Source organism: Bos indicus x Bos taurus, chromosome 22, assembly GCF_003369695.1.
Source record: "Bos indicus x Bos taurus breed Angus x Brahman F1 hybrid chromosome 22, Bos_hybrid_MaternalHap_v2.0, whole genome shotgun sequence".
Classification (NCBI taxonomy): domain Eukaryota; kingdom Metazoa; phylum Chordata; class Mammalia; order Artiodactyla; family Bovidae; genus Bos; species Bos indicus x Bos taurus.
In genome coordinates this window covers 48407033-48431186 of record NC_040097.1, presented here as the reverse complement: position 1 = coordinate 48431186, position 24154 = coordinate 48407033, and the positions used below count along the sequence as shown (strand labels likewise).

At 40.7% G+C, this 24154-nt stretch overlaps 1 protein-coding gene across 1 annotated transcript in view; it reads left to right on the top strand.

Annotated features, from left to right (window-relative positions):
* WDR48 (WD repeat domain 48) overlaps nucleotides 1-24154 on the top strand; it is a 52770-nt gene that overhangs the window by 26356 nt on the left and 2260 nt on the right. The window contains exons 8-18 of the mRNA XM_027523103.1: nucleotides 4482-4706; nucleotides 6358-6432; nucleotides 8050-8152; nucleotides 8974-9071; nucleotides 13394-13501; nucleotides 13813-13909; nucleotides 16274-16369; nucleotides 18479-18584; nucleotides 19522-19609; nucleotides 21961-22037; nucleotides 23606-23798. Of these exons, the coding sequence (XP_027378904.1) occupies nucleotides 4482-4706; nucleotides 6358-6432; nucleotides 8050-8152; nucleotides 8974-9071; nucleotides 13394-13501; nucleotides 13813-13909; nucleotides 16274-16369; nucleotides 18479-18584; nucleotides 19522-19609; nucleotides 21961-22037; nucleotides 23606-23798 (1266 nt within the window). The remainder of the gene's footprint in view (nucleotides 1-4481; nucleotides 4707-6357; nucleotides 6433-8049; nucleotides 8153-8973; nucleotides 9072-13393; nucleotides 13502-13812; nucleotides 13910-16273; nucleotides 16370-18478; nucleotides 18585-19521; nucleotides 19610-21960; nucleotides 22038-23605; nucleotides 23799-24154) is intronic.

Sequence of the window (24154 nt, the reverse complement as noted above, 5' to 3'; positions counted from 1 at the left end):
GAGGGCTGTGGGCCTGGTGGACTTTCTGAAATCTCCTCCTTTCTGCTTCACTCCATGCCTTGTTTCCTCTGTAGATAATTATGAATGTGCTTTTACTTAAGATGATATAAGTAGCATCAGTTCAGTTCAGTCACTCAGTTGTGTCCGACTCTTCACAACTCCATGGACTGCAGCACACCAGGCCTCCCTGTCCATCACCAATTCCCGGGGTTTACTCAAACTCATGTCTGTCACGTCGGTGGTGCCATCCAACCATCTCGTCCTCTGTTGTCCCCTTCTCCCACCTTCAGTCTTTCCCAGCATCAGGCTCTTTTCAAAATGAGTCAGTTCTTCACATCAGGTGGCCCAAGTATTGGAGTTTCAGCTTCAGCGTCAGTCCTTCCCATGAATACTCAGGACCGATCTCCTTTAAGATGGACAGGTTGCATCTCCTTGCAGTTGAAGGGACTCTCAAATCTCCTCCAACACCACAGTTCAAAAGCATCAATTCTTCAGGGCTCAGCTTTCTTTATAGTCCAACTCTCACATCCATACATGACTACTGGAAAAACCATAGCTTTGACTAGACAGACCTTTGTTGGTAAAGTAATGTCTCGGCTTTTTAATATGCTGTCTAGGTTGGTCATAGCTTTTCTTCTAAGGAGCAAGCGTCTTTTAATTTCATGGCTGCAGTCACCATCTCCAGTGATTTGGGAGCCCAAGAAAATAAAATCTGTCACTGTTTCCATTGTTTCCCCATCTATTTGCCATGAAGTGATGGGACCAGAGGCCATGATCTTAGTTTTCTGAATGTTGAATTTTAGGCCAACTTTTTCACTCTCCTCTTTCACTTTCATCAAGAGTCTCTTTAGCTCTTCTTCGCTTTCTGCCATAAGGGTGATGTCATCTTTGTATCTGAGGTTATTGATATTTCTTCCAGAAATCTTGATTCCAGCTTGTGCTTCATCCAGCCAGCATTTTGCATGATGTACTCTACATATAAGTTAAATAAGCAAGGTGACAATATATAGCCTTGACATACTCCTTCCCTATTTGGAACCAGTCTATTGTTCCATGTCCATTTCTAACTGTTGCTTCCTGACCTTCATACAGATTTCTTAGGAGGCAGGTCAGGTGGTCTGGTATTCCCACCTCTAAGAATTTTCCACAGTTCGTTGTGATCCACATAGTCAAGGGCTTTGGCATAAGTCAGTAAAGCAGAAGTAGATGTTTTCCTGGCACTCTCTTGCTTTTTCGATGATCCAGCGGATGTTGACAATTTGACCTCTGGTTCCTCTACCTTTTCTATATTCACCTTGAACATCTGTTCACAGTTCACATACTATTGAAGCCTGGCTTGGAGAATTGTGAGCATTACTTTACTGGCATGTGAGATGAGTGCCATTGTGCATCAGTTTGAGCATTCTTTGGGATTGGAATGAAAACTGACCTTTTCCAGTCCTGTGGCCACTGCTGAGTTTTCCAAATTTGCTGGCATATATAGCATCATCTTTTAGGATTTGAAATAGCTCGACTGGAATTCCATCACCTCCACTAGCTTTGTTCATAGTGATGCTTCCTAAGACCCAATTGACTTCATATTCCAGGAGGTCTGGCTCTAGGTGAGTGATCACACCATTGTGATTATCTGGGTTATGCAGATCTTTTTTGTATAGTTCTTCTGTGTATTCTTGCCACCTCTTCTTAATATCTTCTGCTTCTGTTAGGTCCATCCCATTTCTGTCCTTTATTGTGCCCATCTTTGCATGAAATGTTCATTTGGTAACTAATTTTCTTGAAGAGATCTCTGGTCTTTTCCATTCTATTGTTTTCCTCTATTTCTTTGCATTGATATCTGAGAAAGGCTTTCTTATATATGGTTATAAATGCACCTCACCTCAAGTCAGCTTCCCTTACTGAAAGCACAGACAGTGATATGGTACTACTTTAAATAAGCTGCCTGTCTGCCTTAGCGTGCAGAATTAAGCCGGTAATTTTTCTCCTTTAGTTCTCCCTTTATCCATTTTCCTTACTGGCAATGAGAAACTAAATGTAAATTTAGCCACCAACAACATGGCATCTTTACATTAGGGAATTTATCAAGAAAACACCTAGAGTAGCCATGTATCTGGCGAAAAGAGAGAAGGGAAAAGAAACGTTTACTTACTGATTCTTGAACTCTTGCAACATGGAAGAGACAGTTATTAGTTACTGGACCAGAGTATGTATTAAATGCTGTAGTTGCCCTGCAGCTTCTCATGTAGGGTCCCTGTGGTGTTTTAAGTCGGGAACTTGTGATGAGATACGTGTAGTAGGCCAATGGGTCCTATCAGTGTCAGCCTATTGCCTCACTTCCTTTGTTGTCGTCGGATATTTAGCAAATCTTACTATTTGAGGTCTCTCTTCACTGCAGTTGTTTTGACTGGTGCCAGCATTCCTGGGCCGAGCCAGCTGACTTTTGATTCCTTGTACTCGCTCAGTCAGTTGCTTGAGGAGACTGGGGCAAGCTGCCATCTTGTTCTGAGTCAGTCACGTCCTTGTGCGTCACTCACAGGATTTTCCTTGCTCGTACAAATCTTGCTGAACCTAACCTATAGGCCCAGGGGCTCTTTGAGCATTAGGCCACTCCTTGCTCCTGACTTGCCCCCTAGGCTGCTCTCTCTTGGCAGTTACAACTGTGTATAAGTGACCATCCCAGAAACACCGTGTGTTGATCAACAGCAGTCTTGCCACAGTACACTGGTACTTCTCGTCTCTGTTGGCAGAAGCACAGAGCACCCGATCAGGCTATAGGATCTGATCCCCCGAGTCTGACTTAGCAGAACCATTTGGGGCATTCTGTCCTAGTCCCAAAAACCACCTCGTAATGAAGGGGTCTTCATGTTTATCCAGTGGAAGGTTGGGGTCAGTGGGAAGTGTTTGGATGAAACCTCAGGTCCTAAAGGACATCAGGCACTAGAATTCCTATAAAATAGGCACATCTAACCATACTACTGAATACTACAAACTCATTTGCCAACTTGGTGCTTTAAAAGTGATTGCTGTCTATTTGGGGCCCTGCTTTTTAACAGTCTTAGAATACTGATTATTATCAAAGATTATTTTGTATTCTATATCCAGGTTGGTGTAGAACTCTAATATACTCTGTATTTCCTCAACTGCTTTCAGCTGTGCATTCTGGGTTTGGGGTTTGCCTCTTTACTGTTGTAAGTTACCCAGCCTGTGAGGACTTCCAACCCATCTTTGCCTTCCTTATCCTAAAGTTGTCAGTTCCTTATTCCCTGTAGATACGTGGTCTAGGAGCTGAGCGATCAAAGCTTTACTAACAGCTTTGCCACCTCGGCGAAGCATCTCATCCTGGAATGGGGGACTCCCTGCCTGCCCCCCATTGCACTACCACAGTGCTCCTACACACGTGATGAAGGTCTCCTTACAACCTTCCTGCTGCAGTGTCTTTACTGGTTAGTCTCTTGGTTCTCTTGCGAACTAGTTATAATCAATGATTAAAGCACTGATGCTCCTGACAGCTTATGGGGGAGTCTGTCAGTACGATGTTTGTTTAATTAAACATGTCCAGAGTTCTGAAAGCCTTTCAAATCACAGAACAGGCCAGTTAATCCTTGTATTCCTGAAGGCCTCATCTGTTCAGACACTATCCAGGTCTCCCAGCCCAGAACTATCTTCTCTTCTTTGAAGTTCTTTGCCTGCTTGATTTCATATACCAGCACCAGCGGTTGCTTTCTCCTCAGGGCTATTTTTTCCTCAGGTCACCACAGTAACTGGTACAGAATACCAGGCATGCTGAATGCAAATGTGGGGTGGCTGGTTCTCCCTGTTTCTGTCACACTCAGTGTGCTCAGCTCTGATAAGAGCACCAGCAACTTGCATGTAGTTAAGCCTTCAGAAATGTCAGAATTGCCAATGTTAACTCTGAATGGTGAGGGTTTACATTTTGTATTAATGGATGTTAAACTCAAGGCTCATATGTAAAGTAGCCACGCTCACACAGAGTGGCAAGCTGGATTTTGCATTTGACTCTTGTCAGTAAAATCCAGGAGACCTGGCAAGTCATCATGAATCCAGAGCAGTGAGGGAGAGGACAAAACAGAGGTGTGACCCAGGGCTCTGGGCTAGTGCAGTGCTTGTCAAACTTGGCGTACCAGACAGAATGACCTGGAGAGCCTGTCAGAACACAGATTGCTGGCCCCCACCAGAGTTTCTGCCTCATTGGATGTGGAATGGGACACAAGATGGTGATGTTGCAGGTGGCCAGGTACCAAGGAAGTTTTCCTCAGAAGGTTCCCTACTTGAGCCTGTATTGTTGCCTTTGGTCATCCCAGCCTGTGATGCATGCTTATCAAAAATCTTTTATCAGAGGCAGGAATGCAGGTTATTAGAGATACGTTTTGACAGTATGGAGTCCGGAGAGAAGCCAAGAGCAGAGCACAAGATAGCAGGATCTTTTGGGGCAGGTTTCTAACCTTAGCTTTCTCTATTCCCAGTGCCTTTCCGGCAGTTCAGATGGGACAATCCGCCTTTGGTCCCTTGGCCAGCAGAGATGTATAGCAACGTATCGAGTGCATGATGAAGGTGTGTGGGCTCTGCAGGTCAATGACGCCTTCACACACGTGTATTCTGGAGGAAGGGACAGGAAGATTTATTGCACAGACCTAAGAAACCCTGATATTCGGGTGCTAATTTGTGAAGAAAAAGCGCCAGTTCTCAAGGTACGTCATATGTTTTAGTTTTATGATTTAGATTGTTACATGCACTAGCCAAATACATCGAAATCAATATTAAAACCTGAGTCACCTGTTAGGTTGTAAAAAAAGATACTTCTTAGCCGCCCGTAGAGGAAATGGTGACTTCCTGGGAACATCAGGGGTGGATGAGTGTCGCACTGGCGAATCCTCTGAACTGACCCACAGTGCTCCTGAGCTCTGCTGGCTTTCCTAACCTGTCCTCAGAGAAGGAATAAGAGGAGTTCAGGTATCTGTGAGTGGACAGCAAAGCAGAAATGTGTCCACTGTGTCACGTGGGGGATGTGGAAGAGTGCTCCTGAAGAAGGGGGAGAGGCAGGTTCAAATTGCAAACCATCACTGCCTCAGAATAGTCCTGGGAGGTGGGTACTTGAGAAGCCATCCATATTGACACCTGCTAAAAGTGAAGCCTAGCCTAGAAAAATGGCCAGTCATCGTTGACAAGATGTTCAGTCTCACTGATATTCACAGAATTGCACATTAAAACAATGGTGAGGAGATTTCCAGATTTAAAATGGAGGCATAAAGACAGCACTCTCCACCCCTGCCAACCCCTTCTCAGAGATCATCTGAAAACAAGAAAAGCATCTACAAAACTTAAGTGACATCTGACACTCAGACCACAGTATAGGAGGAAGAGCTGAAACAGAGACTACAGGTCAAATGAGACACTTGAGAGGATGCCTGTGGTCTAAGAGCTCACATTATACTGGCCAAGTACAGTTCTTTAAAGCAGATGGCACAGCCTAATGGACAGAAGCCATAATCCTTTAGAGAAGCAAGAGAGTTGAGGCCAAAATCATAGAGACACAGCATGTGTGCAGGAAGCACGCTGAGGGGAGAGACAGGTGTGGAGGGGAAACTGCACTGCAAGGCCTGCGGCTGCCAGGACCTCTGGGCTGTGGAGAAAAAGACGAGAAGTATTTAACACAGGCATAAACATAAGGAGCATCGCTTTGAACTAAAGAGGATTCCTGGTTGCCAGTGTTCCAGCCCTGTCCTCATGTCTCCAAACCTGCAGTTTCCTGGTGCAGGAAGAATAGTGGGCAGATCACTTCATTTGCATAATGTGTACATAGGTGTATATTTATTTTCACATGTGCAGTATTTTAAAAATACAGGACACCGTAAACTGTTCCCATTGTACAGTCTGTTCCTGGGTGGGGAGTAGGCATGGTCCATTGCAGGAATACCTTTTACTTTTGCTGTCTTGTTAGAACTGTTATTTTGTTTCTTGCTACACTCATTTCCAAAGAAAAAAGAAACTTATTTTCTTGTTATTAAGAACATAAAAACAGAAGAGTGGTAAAGGTAGGAAGGGACGGTAAGTCATCCTTCTGACTGTACCCATTTAGAACCCTTAAATTAACCACACTTGAAACTTGAAGCCCTTGTTTTTAGTAAGACGTCACCCCATTCCATTTATGTAGGGCTCTAAATTCCATTATCAGAGAGCCCCTTTCATTCTTCTGTGCATCCCTGGCTTTTAACACATGCCTGTGGTATCATCACTGTACAATGTTGAATGAAGGAGTTGGTATTTAATATTGTTTAGCTGGTCCTGGCTGTTCAGAAGAGTCAACATTCCATACAGTGGTATTTTTGTGCCTTGTTTCAGATGGAACTTGACAGATCAGCTGACCCCCCTCCTGCAATTTGGGTTGCAACAACAAAGTCTACAGTAAATAAATGGGTAAGTGAGCCACTGTACCAAATGCTGGCAGAGTACCACACGCTCAGTGTGAGCATGACTCAGTCAATTCAGTCACTCAGTCGTGTCTGACTCTTTGCAACCCCATGGACTGCAGCACACCAGACTTCCCTGTCCATCACCAACTCCCGGAGCTTACTCAAACTCATATCCATCGAGTCAGTGATGCCATCCAACCATCTCATCCTCCATCATCCCTGTCTCCTCCTGCCTTCAATCTTGCCCGGCTTCAGGGTCTTTTCTAAGGAGTCAGCTCTTCGCATCAGGTGACCAAAGTATTGGAGCTTCAGCTTTAGCAACAGTCCTTCCAATGAATGTTCGAGACTGATTTCTTTTATGATGGACTGGTTTGATCTGTAGGGACTCTCAAGAGTCTTCTCCAACACCACAGTTCAAAAGCATCAGTTCTTTGGCACTCAGCTTTCTTTATGGTCCAACTCTCACATCCATAAATGACTACTGGAAAAACCATAGCTTTGGCTAGACAGACCTTTGTTGGCAAAGTAATGTCTCTGCTTTTTAATGTGCTGTCTAGGTTTTAATAGCATAGCTTTTCTTCCAAGGAGCAAGCATCTTTTAATTTCATGGCTGCAGTCACCATCTCCAGTGATTTTGGAGTCCAAGAAAATAAAGTCTGTCACTGTTTCCATTGTTCCTCCATCTATTTGGCATGAAGTGATGGGACCAGATGCCATGACTTTCAGTAGCAGGACAAAAATCCAAAATTTAGACAGTGGCAAAAATCTGAATGCCCCTGTGAATGCAGGTGTGATCCTAAGGATTGCATAAAAATTAAGGTCATAGTCAAAATACTATATTACAAAATATTATATTACTAATATAATACTATATTACTAAAATACTATAATACTATAATACAGAAGCTTCTGACTTCTTTGTCAGGAGCCAAGATACACATTTAATGTGCTGAGCATAGGCACTGTGCCCTGACAAAACCAGTAAAGATTACTACAACTTCTGACCTTATGAAAGTGTATTTGAAAAGAGGCAGTCCAAGTACCAGGACAGCAGGGAAGCTCATTAGAATTCTGTTTTTCTAAACAGAAAGCAGAATTGTTTTTTCAAATTCATTTCCTTTTTCTTCATAGCATAAAGAACAAGGATCAAAATAAAGGGTAAGCAGAGTGAAGTAAAAAAAAGTACTTTTAATTAAGATTTAATAATAAATAGTTACTTTTTAAGTTAAGAATTAAGATTTCCATTTTCTTGCTTACCAGACTGTTTGTGGATAACAAAAGAGAAAGTGTTTGCCTTTATTCTTATTTTATATGTAGGTCAAGTTGTCTTTCTTTGTACTTGTAAAAAAATATATATATCTTGTCTAAATTTCTTTGTGCCAATTTGAGATCAACATAGCTTTACCCAGAAGAGTGCCTAGTGTTCTCTCCAAAAAGACAACATTCCCTTCTTAATTTTTGTTTTGTATTTTTTTAATCACAGTAGATAATTGTACTTTGTGTCTTAAGTATTTTTTTGGTTGATGTTAATTGTTGGGTTTTTCTCATTTGCTCTTTGTTTTTCTTGCCACTAAAGCTTATAAAGCATAAAATGATTAAATAATGAATTTTATTCCTTTAGACATTGAAGGGAATTCATAATTTTAGAGCCTCTGGAGATTATGACAATGACTGTACAAATCCTATAACACCCCTTTGTACACAACCTGACCAGGTTATTAAAGGTAAGTAAGGATGTTGGGAGGTATTGTACCTTTTATTGAGATTAACCATAGTCACTAAGAGATTGACAAAAATAAAGGAAATGACTTTCCTTTAAATGTAATTCTGATGTCAAGAAAAGGCTAATCGTATATTGACTTATTTTTAATAAAAGAAAAAATATTTTTTAAATGCTATTTAGTGACTTTAAAAGTTGGGCTTTCTTGAATTCATCTTTTTGCCAAGCATTAGACTAATAATCATGGGTGTTGGTGAAGCCAACAGCCACTCTGTAAAAGATACAGTGTTGTCTTCTGGCACAAGCCAGAACTGCTCAGATCTGGCCTCTGTATTCTACATGCTCCAACTGGAAGTGGCCGCTCTGATTTCAGGGTCAGAGGTTGGGACTGGAGTATTGAATGATGTGTTTATCTGTAGTCAGATGTCCATGCCGCTACCATTAGGATAGGATGTCCATTCAGGAGGCATAAAAGAGCAGTAAGATAGGAAGCAAACGTTAGTAAGAGATGGAACTAGTTCAGAGATGTCCTCTCATCATTTTGACTTTTCCCAGTGGGTAAAAAAATTGTTAAGGTGTTTGCTCTAACAGTTTTCCACTAGTAGTCCCTTGACGTGAATAAAGAGTCTTCTCATCTATAATCTGTACTTAAAGTCAGACAGTTTTTCTTTGGTTAGCTTTAAATTGCCTTAGACATAATTATATGGTCTCCTTTCTGGGGGCTACTATGATTTACACTTTGTTACATGTCACTTAACATCATTGCTGTACTGTGAATTTAAATACAGGATTGTTTTACTAATTGTGTGGATTTTTTCCCTTTAGGGGGTGCTAGTATTATTCAGTGTCACATTCTTAATGATAAGAGACATATATTAACCAAAGATACCAATAATAATGTGGCATATTGGGATGTCTTGAAGGTGAGTATCTTTGTAATTTAATACAGGTTACTGGATTCTATATCCCTTTATTTTTTATTGTAGTCTGTATGTATATGTGTATATGTTGTTTGTGTGTGTGTGTGTATATATATATATAATAACCAAGATAATATATAAATAAAGACTTAAGTGCAGCCTTATTTTGGAATATATATTCTTATGTGAATATTAGATAAGGCCATAGTTAATCTTTTTAAGTACCCAGAGTTTGAATGGAACCATTTTCTCTGTTTAGTGTATTACCAACTGCGTTATGCTGCCTTCCCTGAAAATGAATACTTCAGAGTTCCACATCCTTGATGCTCTTGGCATTTGGGGCCCAATGAATCTGCTGCAGGACTGGGAGGGAGGGTCTGTCCTTGCGTTGTAGGGTGCTTAGCACCCCTTCACCTCTGCTCAGTAGATGCCAGTAACCACCTTCATCCCCATCCCCCCCTTTCAGTTGTGACAGACAAAAATGCCTCTAGACATTGCCAAACGTTTAGAGGGAGGGAGGAAGAAGGATGCAAAATCACCCTAGGTTGAGTACACAGAATAATTTTGACCGTTTCTTAGGATTTATAGCCATCTCTGAGCATCGGTTATGACTTTGAGTCATGTTAGAGTGAATTCTTGGATAATTGAGATGTATTAAGCTGTTCAGCCACATTCTAAATAGCACTGAAGAATTTATAGACAAATTGAACTTTGCTTTTAGGATCCTGACAAATGGCCCTTCTTAGTGTTGTTGGTATATTTGTTCTACAAATATTTCTGGATTAAATGAATACTCAGTTCAGTTCAACACAGTGCAAAGAGTCATAAATCACAGTGTGCTGAGGGTCATAAATGATGAAAAATGATCCCTTCTGGTTGGAGGGAGAGCAGAACAGAGGATGGCCTACATACAGAGGAGGTTACGTACAGCTGGAAAACCAGGAGGACTGCATGGGGAGAGATCATGGAGCAGGGCTTGAAGGCTTCCAACAGATAGATTGTGGGAGGGCATTTAGGAGGACGGAGTGAATAGCAAAGACACAGAAGAGGAAAGTACGTGCTCATTCAGGGCCAGCTGAGCAGTTTTGTGTAACTGGAGACCTGAGTGAATATAAAGGAGTAGTAGGGGTTTAAGGATGAAAAAATGAGATTAATTTCCCACAAAGTCATGAGTTGTAGGCTCCAGACTTGGCTGGTTTTTTTTAGCACTTACTAAAGATTCTTAGATGAGTTTAGAGCAGGAAAACTGTCTAACTAGCTGGAGTCCTGGTAGAGTCCTGCTATCTAAATGGGAGGTAGTTCTATCAGATGGGGTACTACGCTGACATGCATCATCATTGGCATTTTTGTGTCCCTGGCAGTGTCCCATATCCAGATATGAGACCTTGAGGTTTTAAGATCAAATGATCAAGCAAAATAGACATGACTTTAAACAAAGGTACAGAAGTCAGGAGTGGTTTTAGGACCATAGGCTCAGAGTTGAACAGAGCTGCATTCTGACCTTGGCTCTGCCACCTGCCAGCCAAATGATCTCCAGAATATTCTTACCTTTGTCTTTATTCCTAAAATCTGGGTCTTAACCTATTTCTTGGTAATGTTAAGGGGATGTTTGAGAAGTATTTATTGTAATGACTGACACATTATAATTAGGAGGTTGTTGCACTAATACAGTGAAATATCATATTCCTCTGGAGTAGGGTGGGAACAAGCAGGGGTTAAAAAAAAAAAATTGAATAATTAGATATTTAGGCCTGTGGGTAAGAGTGATGTTTTCTCTATGGCTCAGTGGTAAAGAATCTGCCTTCAATGCAGGAGACACAGAGGTGCAGGTTCGATCCCTGGGTCAGGAAGATCTCCTAGAGGAGGAAATGGCAACCCACTCCAATACTCTTGCCTGAAAAATCCCATGGACAGAGGAGCCTGGTGAGCTTCAGTCCATGGGGTTGCAGAGAGTCAGACACGACTGAGCGACTAAATACACAGGAAGAAAGGGAAGGGACAGAGATCAGTGCTTGGCTTCCGGGTTAGTGTCAAAGTGTTACAGGGGAGATAAGAGGAAAAAGGGTTATTGGGGGAAATGGACATGCTGAGAAAGGTAACAGATTTGAGTTTCTGTGGGATGTCTGGGTAGAGGTGTTTGCTGGGCAGAGACCTGTACAACCTAATGTACGGATGAGAAAGCTGGACTGGAGAAATGGGCTCGGCTATCATCGTCTGTGGATTATAATTGGATCCATGAGAAGGTCAGTTTCCAAGAATTACATCTATACTGAAAATAGAAGAAACCAAATCATCTCCATTTCAAGAAATTTTAGAAAAAGAAGCCAAAAAGATGTATAATAAAAAAAGGGGTAAGAATGCTCAGAGCCAGTGGCAGCTCAAGGACTAAATGTCTCAGAAAGGAGCTTGTGGTAAGCTAAGCTAGCCTGCTGAGAGTTTGCATGAGATAACAGAATGGAGTATGCATGTGGATCTAGTCAATGAAGAGGATGGTGTCTGAGAACAGTTGGTGCCAGATGGAGTGGGTTGAGTAGTGTTTTGGAGGTGAAGAAATAGAATTTGAATAGAGACAATCAAGAATTGATGCTTTTGAACTGTGGTGTGGGAGAAGACTCTTCAGAGTCCCTTGGACTGCAAGGAGATCCAACCAGTCCATTCTGAAGGAGATCAGCCCTGGGATTTCTTTGGAAGGAATGATGCTAAAGCTGAAACTCCAGTACTTTGGCCACCTCATGCGAAGAGTTGACTCATTGGAAAAGACTCTGATGCTGGGAGGGATTGGGGGCAAGAGGAGAAGGGGATGACAGAGGATGAGATGGCTGGATGGCATCACTGACTCGATGGACGTGAGTCTGAGTGAACTCTGGGAGTTGGCGATGGACAGGGAGGCCTGGAGTGCTGCGATTCATGGGGTCACAAAGAGTCGGACATGACTGAGTGACTGATCTGATCTGATCTGATCTTGATGATATTTGACTGGTGAGATAGGCAGAAGAGGCAGTGACTGGAGAAGATTTAGAGATGAAAAGGTCGGAGGGTTTTGTTTGGGTGTTAAGGTATTTTTAAGATGGGAGAAATTTGATCATGGTTCACTGTGGGGAAAAGCCAGTAAAGACATAAGAGGGTAGATGATGGTACAAGGCCCCCAAGACGCAAGAGATGAGGCGGTCCAGGTCCAGCAAGAAGGGGCACCTTTTTCCTTGCACCGGGAAGAACAGTAGCAGAAAGTTAAGGGGATTTTGTTGAGGCTTCTCTTTTTTAAGGAGTAGAGGTCAGAGTCATGTGCTGAGGGCAGTAAGAGGTGGTGGTGGCGGCAAGGTCAGAAATAGGAGGAAAGTAGAGATTTAACAAAGATGTTGTGGGAAACTGAGGAAACAAGTTCCAGGCGGCGTGAGTAACTGTCCCATTTATAGTGGGATTACTGTCAAGGATTCCAGAGGCCGCGATGACCTACCTGTGTGTTGTCCACGTGAATGTTGATGTTGTCCAGGAAACAAGCAAGATCGCAAGATGGGTTGCAAGACATTGAGCCAGGCTCAAGTTGCCAGTGAATGAGGGACAGTAACCACAGAGATTACTAGATGGCAGTGAGGAAAAGGGGATACAGTTTACTGCAGCTGAATGATACGGGCTCAAAGAGTTTTTACATAGTGATGGTGGAATCATGGTCTCTATATGCCATTAGGGAATTATGGGATATAGGAGAAGACATGAGTCACCCTTTGAGAAGATGGCTGGTGAGATGGGACCCTCAGGAACGAGCCAGGTTGCTGTTAGGAAGAAGAGGTAGAGGGAACATTCTGTCTTGTGGTTCAGAAGTTCAGAATTGAGATGAGCTGATTGGAGATGCTCCATGGCACCAGATGAAGTTTGGAACATACCTTTGGGGAGCATAGGTATTTAGGGAATGAATAAGAAAGAGAAATTTAAGATTGCTGCCTATATTATACCTATTATCTGAAGGTAGCTTCATAGTTCTCTTAAAGTGCTTACAAACTGCTTTTTGTTCCTTCAAGATTTTTTTCCCCTTCTTCTGACATTGGTTACAGATAACTGTGGTGGTATGTTATATCAATGTCAGCAAAATTAAATTACAGTTTCAAAAAAAGAGCATTTTGTGGTTCTTTAATTTAAAATTTTACTAGGAGGTAGTTATTTAAAGGTAAACGCTTTAAGATAAAAATGTTTGATGACATTCTTTCTGAAACATATTTTAATCTCCATTTTATTTAGGCAAATGTGTAAAATTTTGAGTAGCTAAGTCAGAGTCAAATCAATTGACCACTTAATAGTAATAATTATCATACTTTCTTTTTGATGTATAGGCATGTAAAGTTGAAGATTTGGGCAAAGTGGATTTTGAAGATGAAATTAAGAAAAGATTTAAGATGGTATATGTACCAAATTGGTTCTCAGTAGACTTAAAAACAGGGGTAAGTTAGCAGTTGATATTTGTGCAATTTGGGATAGTTGAAAATTTCTCTTATAGCTGAGAATTAAGTATTATTAGTTGTGGAGTCCTGTGTCTTTAAGTTTGAAAGGAGAAGGTTTTATGCAGTTTAAATGCCTTTTCATATCCCAGTATATTAAATTGTAGTTGCATTGAATCTCACGAAACACATTTTGATTCTGAATCTGTGGCTTAGCACTCTAGTCAAATAGTGCAAATAAATAAGGATTTAGAGACTTACTTGAAGAATGTATTCAAATAGAATGCCACTAAGCAATTTTTCTCTTTTGACAGATGTTGACAATTACTTTGGATGAGAGTGACTGCTTTGCTGCTTGGGTTTCTGCAAAAGATGCTGGCTTCAGCAGCCCCGATGGGTCGGATCCAAAATGTGAGTTTGTGTCCTTCCTTCCCTGCCTCCTTCCAAAAGAGTAGGTAGATCTGTGCTGGGTTTTTGCTATATGCTCATCTTTTTTGTTTATAAACAATATTTGGGTTTTTTAAAAACTATTTTTCAAGAAATCTATATTATTTTCTCATATGAAAATGGAAAATATTCCATTTTAAGTGTTTTGGGATCTTGAGTTTTCTCACAGTGTATGACTTAGCTTTAACAATTAAACATGCAGCATACTCTCTACCCTTAAAGCATTCTGAAAATCTGTTAGGTAAGGATAAGTGAAGCTAGGAAACAGTTTTTCCCCCTCCAATTAAAAAAAAGAATTATTGAAGTATAACTAACATATCGTGTTGGTTTCAGATGTACAGGATAATGATTCAGTATTTGTATATATTGCAAAATAATCACAACAGTAAATCTAGTTAATAGTTAACATCTGTCGCCATGTATAGAAAGTTTTTTCTCTTGAGACTTTTTAAGATCTACTCTCTTAGCGACTTTAAAATGTGCAATACAGTATTAGTAAATATAGTCGCCATGCTGTATGTCACATGCCCGTGACGAATATATTGTATAACTGGGAGTTCATACGTTTTGACTCCCTTCGCCCACTTTGCCCATTCCATTACTCCTACCCCGCAACATCCGGCAACCACCAGTCTGTTCTTTGTTTGTATGAGCTCTGGGTTTTTTTGCTTTTTTGGCTTCAGATTCCACATGTAAGTGGGATCATATGGCATTTGTCTGTGTCTGACATATTTCGCTTGACCATAAGGCCTTCAGGGTTCATCCTTGTTGTCACAAATGGCAAGACTTAATTTTCTTTATGACTGAATAATATTTCTTTGTGTGTGTATCACATTTTCTTTATCCATTCATCCATCAATGGACAATGAGGTTTTCTGTAAATAATGCTTCAGTTAACATGGGGGTGCATATATCTTTTTAAATTAGTGTTTTCCTTTGCTTCAGATAAATACTCAGAAGTAGCATACTAGATCGGAGAAGGCAATGGCACCCCACTCCAGTACTTTTGCCTGGAGAATCCCATGGACGGAGGAGCCTGGTAGGCTGCAGTCCATGGAGTCGCTGAGGGTCGGACACGACTGCGCGACTTCACTTTCACTTTTCACTTTCATGCATTGGAGAAGGAAATGGCAACCCACTCCAGTGTTTTTGCCTGGAGAATCCCAGGGACAGGGGAGCCTGGTGGGCTGCTGTCTATGGGGTCACGCAGAGTCAGACACGACTGAAGTGACTTAGCAGCAGTAGCATACTAGATATGATAGTTTTGTTTTTGAGGAACCACCATACTGTTTTGTACAGTGTCTGCACAAACGTACATTCCCATCAGTAGTGCACAGGGGTTCCTGTTTCTCCTCATACTCTCAAACATTTGTTGTTTATCATCTTTTTTATTAACAGCCATTCTGACAGGTGTGAGGTGATAGCTCATTGTGGTTTTGATTTGCCTTTCCCTGGGATTAGTGATGTTGAGCATGTTTTCATATACCTGTTGGCCATCTGTATGTCTTCTTTGGAAAAATGTCTATTCAGCTGTTCTGCCCAATTTTTTAGTCAGATTTTTCCATTTTTTTGCTATTGAGTTGTATGAATTTTTTATATACTTTGGATATTAACCCATTTCAGATAAATAATTTGCAAATATTTTCTCCTGTTCAGTAGGTCGCCTTTTCATTTTGTTGATGATTTCCTTTGCTCTGTAAAAGCTTGTTAGTTTGATATAGTTCCACTTACTTACTTTTGCCTTCATTGCCTTTGCTTTTGGTGTCAGATCCAAAAAAATCATCCACCAATATCATTGTCAGTAGGCTTATCGCCTGTGTTTTCTTCTAGGATTATTGTGGTTTCACGTCTTACATTCATCTCTTTAGACCTTGTTGAGTTAATTTTTGTGTATGTTGAGAAGAGACTTATCTTCATAAGGGTCTATTATATTTTATTAATTATACCTTTGATCAGTATTCTTCTAAGATTGTAGCCTGTAGAAATAACTGATATATATACAAAATATAGTGGCTTTATATGGATATAACCCTTTAAAGAATACAATTTCTGTTGTTGTTTATTCATTTTCAAAGAATAGCTATATCTGAATAACCAAATAGAATATCTGTTTGCTTGATATTATCACTGCTTTAAACATTGTAAGATGAAATTTTAATAGACTTTGTGAAATACGTGAAGTCTTGCTTTTAGACATCTTTGGCATTGGGTTAAGAATGTAACATCAGAATATGTGGAAACTTTTCATTTTTATTGCTTTCCCTCTACTTTTAAGTTAAAACTAATGTCTCTCTTTTCTGTTTTTCTTTTGAATTGACTCTTTTGCAGTGAACTTAGGAGGGCTTTTACTCCAGGCACTCCTAGAATATTGGCCTAGGACACATGTGAATCCAATAGATGAAGAAGAAAATGAAGTAAATCACGGTTCGTATTTTTATATTAGAATAAGTGGTTTTAAAATTACTCTGAAGTTAAGGATATTTAGATTGTTATCCTGAGAATTTAAAAAAAAAAATTCTTTAAGCATTTGCTAAAGGATGACATAATAAATAGCTGTGGTATGCCCACTTTCTTGCCCTCCCTTCTGCACGCTAAAGAATGTCCATCCAGTCTCAACTGAGATAGCAAAGAACTTCTAATTAATGACACTACACAAGGTACATGGAATCAGTCCTGTGTATTCAGGTGACCTTTGTCCTTGAAAGCAGGCAGCTCTTAGCAGGTTTATTCTAACAGTATTTCTCCAGGTGTCTGTGGACCTGCTGGATTTACCTCCAAAGCTAGCTATTGAGCTGCATTGGAAAGCCAGGTTTGTCCTTGTGAGGCATTCTTCACATTGGCCTGAAAGGTAGATATTCCCTAGTCTGATGATCTACCTGATATTGGCTCAAAAAATCAGCTCCCAACTCAGAAGTGCCAGGGTAAGTGACTGAGTATGTGTAAAGAATTAATGTCATTGAGGACATTCCGAAGCTGTGTGTGCCAAAAGCAGTGGCAGTAACTCACTGTGCAGCACTGGAGAATTTGGAACATATGAGTTTGGCTCAGTCTGATTAAAAAAAGGAGGGGAAAAAACTTAAAATATCACAGTTGATATATAACCTTGAGTTCCTGCTACTGAGGACTTGCTCTGCTAAAGATTCTCTGAAGATTGCCTGTTTGTGGTGGTCAGCAGTGATGAAGCCCTCCTGCCAGAGACTTTGTTGTGGCCGACTGATTTCATCCAGAATCATTTTTGGAGTTTAAATCTGTTTTGCAAGGATGGCATGCCTTTCCGTAAGCCAGTGTCCTGATGTCCCTGTCAAAGAGAGAGCACTGACCCCACATATGATGGCGTTTCTTTTGTTACCTGGCTCGCTCCGTTCCCCTTCTGAATTGTGCAGTGAACTGTGAGCCAGAGTCAGTGGAAAGATCTGCTCACAGAGGGTCAAGAAAGCTAAGTTCTGCTATGGGCTCTGCCATTTTATCAGCAAAGCAGCTGTGGGCATACCATTTCCTGTTCTTGACTTGTCTTTCTCCATCTATAACCTGACAGGGTGCCCTCGGAGGCCCAAGGAGCCAATAAAGACTAAGTAATCAAAACAAAGGGCTACAGGCAGCATCTCTTGAAGGCAGACTTTGGTTGGGGGAGTAAAGAATAAGTCACAGGAACGCCAAATCATCCTTAAAATCAAACTGGCATAGTGAAGGCAGGGCAGGACTGAGCCAGGCTCAGGACATGGCACACACTACCTGGCTGGTAATCCTGCTGGACCTGCACGGCACACAGTGGACCCTCAGACTGCTTGGTCGTACGAGGTGGGCACCTCCAGTTTTCGGAGGCCTATAATGAGTTGTAAGTGAAGATAATAGAGATAGATGGGCATGGATCCCTCCATTCAGGGACTAGCATTCTGGTTGGACAAAGCACCGCTTACATCTGCATTGTGTGGTCAGAGTTGGTGCTGTGAGAGAGTGCTATTGGGTTGCAGAGGGCGAGATTGCTTCCAGATTCCTTCAGAAAGTGGTTATGAACAAGGAGGAGTCAGCTGCGGAGAGCTGACTGAAATGAAATCTGCAAAGAGCAATAAAAATGAGTTTATGACCTCTTTGAGATTTTGTTTTTCACTAATACCATTAGTTGTGGCTGCCATTAAATATAAATTTTTTTTTTCTGACACAAATTTCTCTGTGCTTGGTGTTTTACCAATCCCCACCCCCCAGCACCAAAGAAAAGAGCATATCATCCTTTATAAAGAGACTGTTCTAGACTGCCCTGAGGCTGAAGTAGATGGTTATGTTTTTGTTTTAAATCTCAAACATTAATCTCCTCTAAAATGTAATCACCTCTCATGAGGTGTGTCGCACATTGCCGTATTTCTTATTTTCAGGAACTTAACTTTGTTTTTTACCTTTATTTCCATCTCTAGCTAACTTACAGTACTTTGTGACTTTAAAATCTTGCAATGGTTGGGTCCTGTGGAAACAGAATGTTTAGAATCTGTGTTGTTAGCACTGACTCTGGGTACTGACGCCATCTACATCTTTTCCTAGTAAATGGGGAGCAGGAGAACCGAGTACAGAAAGGAAATGGCTACTTTCAAGTGCCCCCACACACCCCTGTGATCTTTGGCGAAGCTGGAGGTCGCACCCTCTTCAGGTATGGGTAAGAAGGGCTAAGAGTGCATCCTGTTTGCCCTGAAGTTTTGATTCAAGCAAATGTCTATTAATTTCTAGGGGTGTCTGGGTTTTGGTTTTTCACCTCCCTGAAATAGTTAAGTGTCTGATGCTATTAGACCCCATCTTAATTGAGAGCTGAGCCTCTAGTGATAAAATGAGGTTGATACCTTGTGGAGGTTGATAACCTTGCCTCAAGGCAGCTTCTTAGTGGTTTCTGCAGGAAATGCTTTTTCTCACTTAACCAGCAAGACCGCCAGGGTGAGGGGACAGATGACTTCACCAGAAGTCCCCACCCACAGGACAACATCTGAGTAGATAACTTCCCTCAGACCAGGCCAGGGGAGATGGACTGGGCTGCTCCTGGAAACTGTCGTGCCCAACAGTGGCTCGACATGAGGTGCAAGGCAGGCCTTCATGAGGGCCTGCAGGCAAGTGCTAGACTGGCTTCACCTCCAAGTTGCCAGCCAAGGCCCAGGAAATGTCATGGGAGAAAGCCATGGGCCAGAAGTAAGAAGGCTATTTGTCTTGCCCTTGAGAGCAGAACTCTATGGTGATTTCCTGAGAGGAGTTACTGAAAACATCCTGACCCCATATTGTGTGTGGAGTCCCATGCACCATAGCACTTCTGGGCGACCTCAAGTGCCTTGCCTACACCCAGCTTCCTGTCCTCACCCAGGGGCCCCAATAGGCAGCCGTAGTGTATGTCTGGCCTCGGAATCTGGGAGCCTGAGTTTTACAGCTTGCTTTCACTCTTCGCAGAATGAGTCATTCTGCCTGCCTTCTACTTTATTTCCTCAGCTGTCAATTGGGGGTTATCCTGAATGAACTCTATAAGGTCCCTCCCTCTAACATTTAATGACAGTGATATTGGGATCCGTGCTTATTTTGTCACTTACTACATGATGGATTATGTTTAGGCTGCTCTGCCGAGATTCTGGGGGTGAGACTGAGTCCATGCTTCTTAATGAGACGGTGCCACAATGGGTAATTGACATCACTGTGGATGTAAGTGTCCTCCACTCCCACTTTGTCCTCTTATTTTTTTCCAAATCATGAAGAAAATTAACTGCATTAGATTGTATAATCTTTCATTGAAACTAGACTGCCATGTGGAATCCTTTTCTGCTTCTGTGCAGTTCCAAAGCTGCAGAGAAATATTATATCTCTTTCTATCTTTATTTTTAATATATAAAATGTGCTTATCAAAGAAAATAATAAATGAATAAAGTTAAATTCCCATCCTTTTCCAAACACTCTCTTCCATTCACTTCCTATTCTTCTTCCCAGAGGTAGTAAATATTAATAGCTTAATGCCAAGCCTTCAGTACCTTTTTCTGTGCATACACAAGTATATATTATTTGTGTCTATCTATGTGTGTCTAGATATATGCAATCCATATATAGATCATTTTATTTTGCACAGAAGCTACTGTTCTGTACTGTTCTACAACTTGGGTGTGTTTTTTTGTTTTGTTTTTCACTTAAAAATATATTTTGGACATTTCTTCATATCAGTATATGGATCACTTCTTTTTAACAACTGCATAGTGTTTCGTTGTATAAATGTACCATGATTTATTTAGCCAGTCCCTATTAATGGACATTTAGGTTGTACCCAATGTTTTCTGTTACAAACAATGCTTCAGTGAACATCCTTGTATATATATCTTTGTGTACTTTTTAGGGTAAATTCCTAGAAGTGGAATTGCTGGATCAAAGGGTATGCACATTTTAAATTTCAATAGATACTGCCAAATTGCACTCCACTAAGGGTATACCAGTTTACACTCTCACCAACAGTGTGTGAGTGCCCAGTACCCCACACCCTCACCAATGCTGGATACTTAGAATCTTTGCTGAAAGATAGACGTATTATCTCATTGATTTAATTTTTTTTAACTTACGATGAGGTTAAGCATCTTTTCATAGTGGCCATTTTTATTTCTTTTGTAAATTGCCTGTTTGTATTCTTTACTCGACTTTCTATTGGGTTATTTGTCTTTCTTATTGACTTGTAATAGTTCTTCATATTGAATATTAACCCTTTGACCATTCTCTTGCCTCTCGATTGAATTTTTACTTTGCTCATGATGTCCTTTGGCAGGCAAAAAGTTTTAATTTTTATATGACCAGATTAATCCTTTATGTCTGTGAGTTTCATGTCTTACTTAAGTATTTCCCACTCCAGAGTAGCAAAAATGTTTTCTTGTGTTCTCTTCTAGTATGTTTATGATAATAGTTTGTATGTAGATCATTAAAGTATTAGAATTTATTCTATTTGGTGAATGTATTCTGTTTGGTGTGAAGTGAAGTAAGATGCTAACTTTCTCCAAATGGATAGCCAGTGTGTCAACACAATTTATTGAATCATCTAAACTTTTCCTACTAATTTGAAATGCTGTTTTATCATACACTAAATTCCTATACACAAATAGGTCTGTTTCTAGTTATACCCTATTGACCAATTTTTTGTCTATTTAAAGCCTTATGAAAAGAGATTTAATCTCTAGAACCTTCTAGAAAATTTGTTTTCTGTCCCAGATAAACTTCCAAGAACTTAAAGCCAGTCTGACACCTCATGGATATTCTAGTCTTCTCTAAATTTGAGCTCCCCATAAACCACTAATTCTTTTGACTGTGAAACTCACTTGGATGCATTGCTGACTTTAGGCCTGTGGCTTATTCCCCGGAGGAAACCTCCAAAGAGGATATGACATGGAGGCTCAAAGGGGGATTAATCCCCATAGCAAAGATGACCGATTAGTTTTATCCTTTATCTAAGTGTATGGTTTACATCATGTGGACATCTAGGTGGTTGGCTGAACTTTCCACTCGTATTTGAAACCTCAGACCTCACTCTGATGTCAGAGGTAAAGCAAGTTAGGAGGACTTGATTGACCTTTCCAGGTGGATAATGGACCTTACCGGCATAGCGTGTATGGTTTTTCTCAAAAGTGAATGTTGTGGGTTTCTCTAAAGACACTTAAATTTTTGTTCTGGCATTTGAATGTAGACTTGAGATTTTGGTTTGTATGGCTTAAAGAATTAAAATAAAGCTTGTTTCTCTTTAATACCTTGAATTTTTATTTGAGAAGAGCCATGCTGCAATTTTATATTGCTACTGACACTGCATATAATTTGTCTTTGTTTTATTACAAAATGAAACTTTATACTTTTCTGATATCCTTTCTCTAAGGTTGACATAATTTGATAGCTTACTATAAATTTCATAGAAAGTCACTTTTAAATGTACAATAGTGATTAACTTATGAATCATGTTTTCACAAGTATTGACATCATTTTAGTTTATCAACTAACAGAAACTATTTTACCTTTTTTCACTTTTAATATTTCAGAAAAATATGCCCAAATTCAACAAAATTCCTTTCTACCTCCAACCTCATGCATCTTCAGGAGCAAAAACCTTAAAAAAGTAAGTAAATGGAGTGTCGTGCAATACTTTGATTAATTGCCAGAGATTTCTTTATTCCTTATGATTACATTTATAGCACAGGAGGCAAGTACTAGATCTTAGGCTAATTTCATAATACTGAAAGTTTATATAATTTAACCATTTACAAAGTATGGCTTCCCTGGTAGCTCAACTGGTAAAAAATCCACTTGCGATGCAGGAGAGCCTGGTTCGATTCCTGGGTCGGGAAGATCCACTGGAGAAGGGATACCACTCCAGTATTCTTGAGCTTCCCAGGTGGCTCAGCTGGTAAAGACTCCGCCTGCAATGCATGAGACCTGGGTTCGATCCCTGGGTTGGATTTAATTAATTACCAGAGATATTTTTTTATTCGTTACGATTACATTTCTTGCACAGGAGGCAAGTACTAGATCTTAGGCTAATTTCATAATATTGAAAGTTTATATAATTTAACCGTTTACAAAGTACCTACTGTGGCCAGTTGCAGATGTTCAAAATAAGACATGATTTTGTCTCTTGCCATATTCATAGTTTAGGACACACTCTGTGTATAATAACTGCTTTTATGGATACTTAGGGAAAGACAAGTGTAGGGGGAAGAAATGAATCTGTGACTATAGCTTTCCAGAAAGGTTTCTTGAAGGACATGGAATTTGAGCTGGACATGTAAGGTTGGTCAAAAGAAAGATATTTCAGGTCCAGAAAATGGTTTGATCAGGGATGTGGAAGTAGGAGCTTACATAAGATATTGTTAGATTTCCAAACATATACACAAAAAAGAAAAGAAGAATGAACCTCATTATCCCATCAAACAGCTTAAGTAATTGTCAGCGTATGGCTAAACATTGTGTCATCTATACCTCTACTCCCTCCCTCCCACTGAATCCCCCTGCCTACACACACACACACACACTCAGACACACACTCACACTCACACTCAGACACAGAGGATGATCTTAAAGCAAGCTCTGGATAGCACTTCAGCAGTGTTTAATGATTGAAGTTCAAGATGGCTTTTAAAGTATGAGCCTGAGCTACTTGATTTGACCATTATTAACTGATGTCAGAGATACAGAAGTAGGTTTGGGGATAAGGAAGTTGCTGAATCTAGTTTTGGACATGTAGTGTTTGCGATGCCTTTGGGACATTGGCGGGAGCTGTTGGGTTGGTGGGTTTGGAGATCAGACAGGCAGTTGAAACTCAAGGTCTTGACTATAGGAGAAATGGGTACATCCATCATCAGAGCCTAATGAGCACCAGGGGCTGCCTTCCCTTTCAGGGGCATTCAGTTTGCCCATGCTTTGGGAAAGTGTTTAAGGGAATAGAACCTAGAAGGCTATTCTTTACGTATATAATCTCACTTATTTGCACATAATCTGTCTTAGGAGATGACACTATAAGAAATCTGTTGGGAATTCTAAAAATGGATTAAAGCAATGCCTAAGAACATGTATTGGTTTATGTTTCTGTGGTATGATTTAGCCTTATCAAATGTTATCACCAAAGAAAATGGGAGAGAGAATATCCAGTGATTTCCTGATGTCACCATCTGCCCTTGCCTTTTTCAGGGACCGACTTTCTGCTAGTGACATGCTTCAAGTCCGGAAAGTAATGGAACACGTCTATGAGAAAATCATCAACTTGGATAATGAGTCTCAAACCACTAGCTCTTCTAATAATGAAAAACCAGGAGAACAGGAGAAAGAGGAGGATATTGCTGTATTGGCAGAGGAGAAAATTGAGCTTTTGTGCCAGGACCAGGTAAATGGATTGAGGACACTGCCCCCTTGTTTCCAGTGCTGGTGCTCAGAATTTCCTAATGTGGTAGGGTTGTGGTTTCCAGATCTGTTGCCTTGCAGGGGTCGGGGGAGGGCTTCTGTTTTTAGAGAGACTGTAAGGAGCGCCGGGTCTCCCACCTATTTGTGAGGCCTTTTCTGGAGGGCTTGATTAACCCACCCTAAAGCTTCCATTTACCCTGGGGGCAGTTTTCAGGAAAGGGACAAGGAGATTGAAATGCACACACAGACAGATGTGGATGTGCTGGTGGATTTTTTTTTTCTGAAAAGAAAGCCACATGCTCATCTTGATGTGCAGAGCAGCATCTGCTGTGTTAGTTT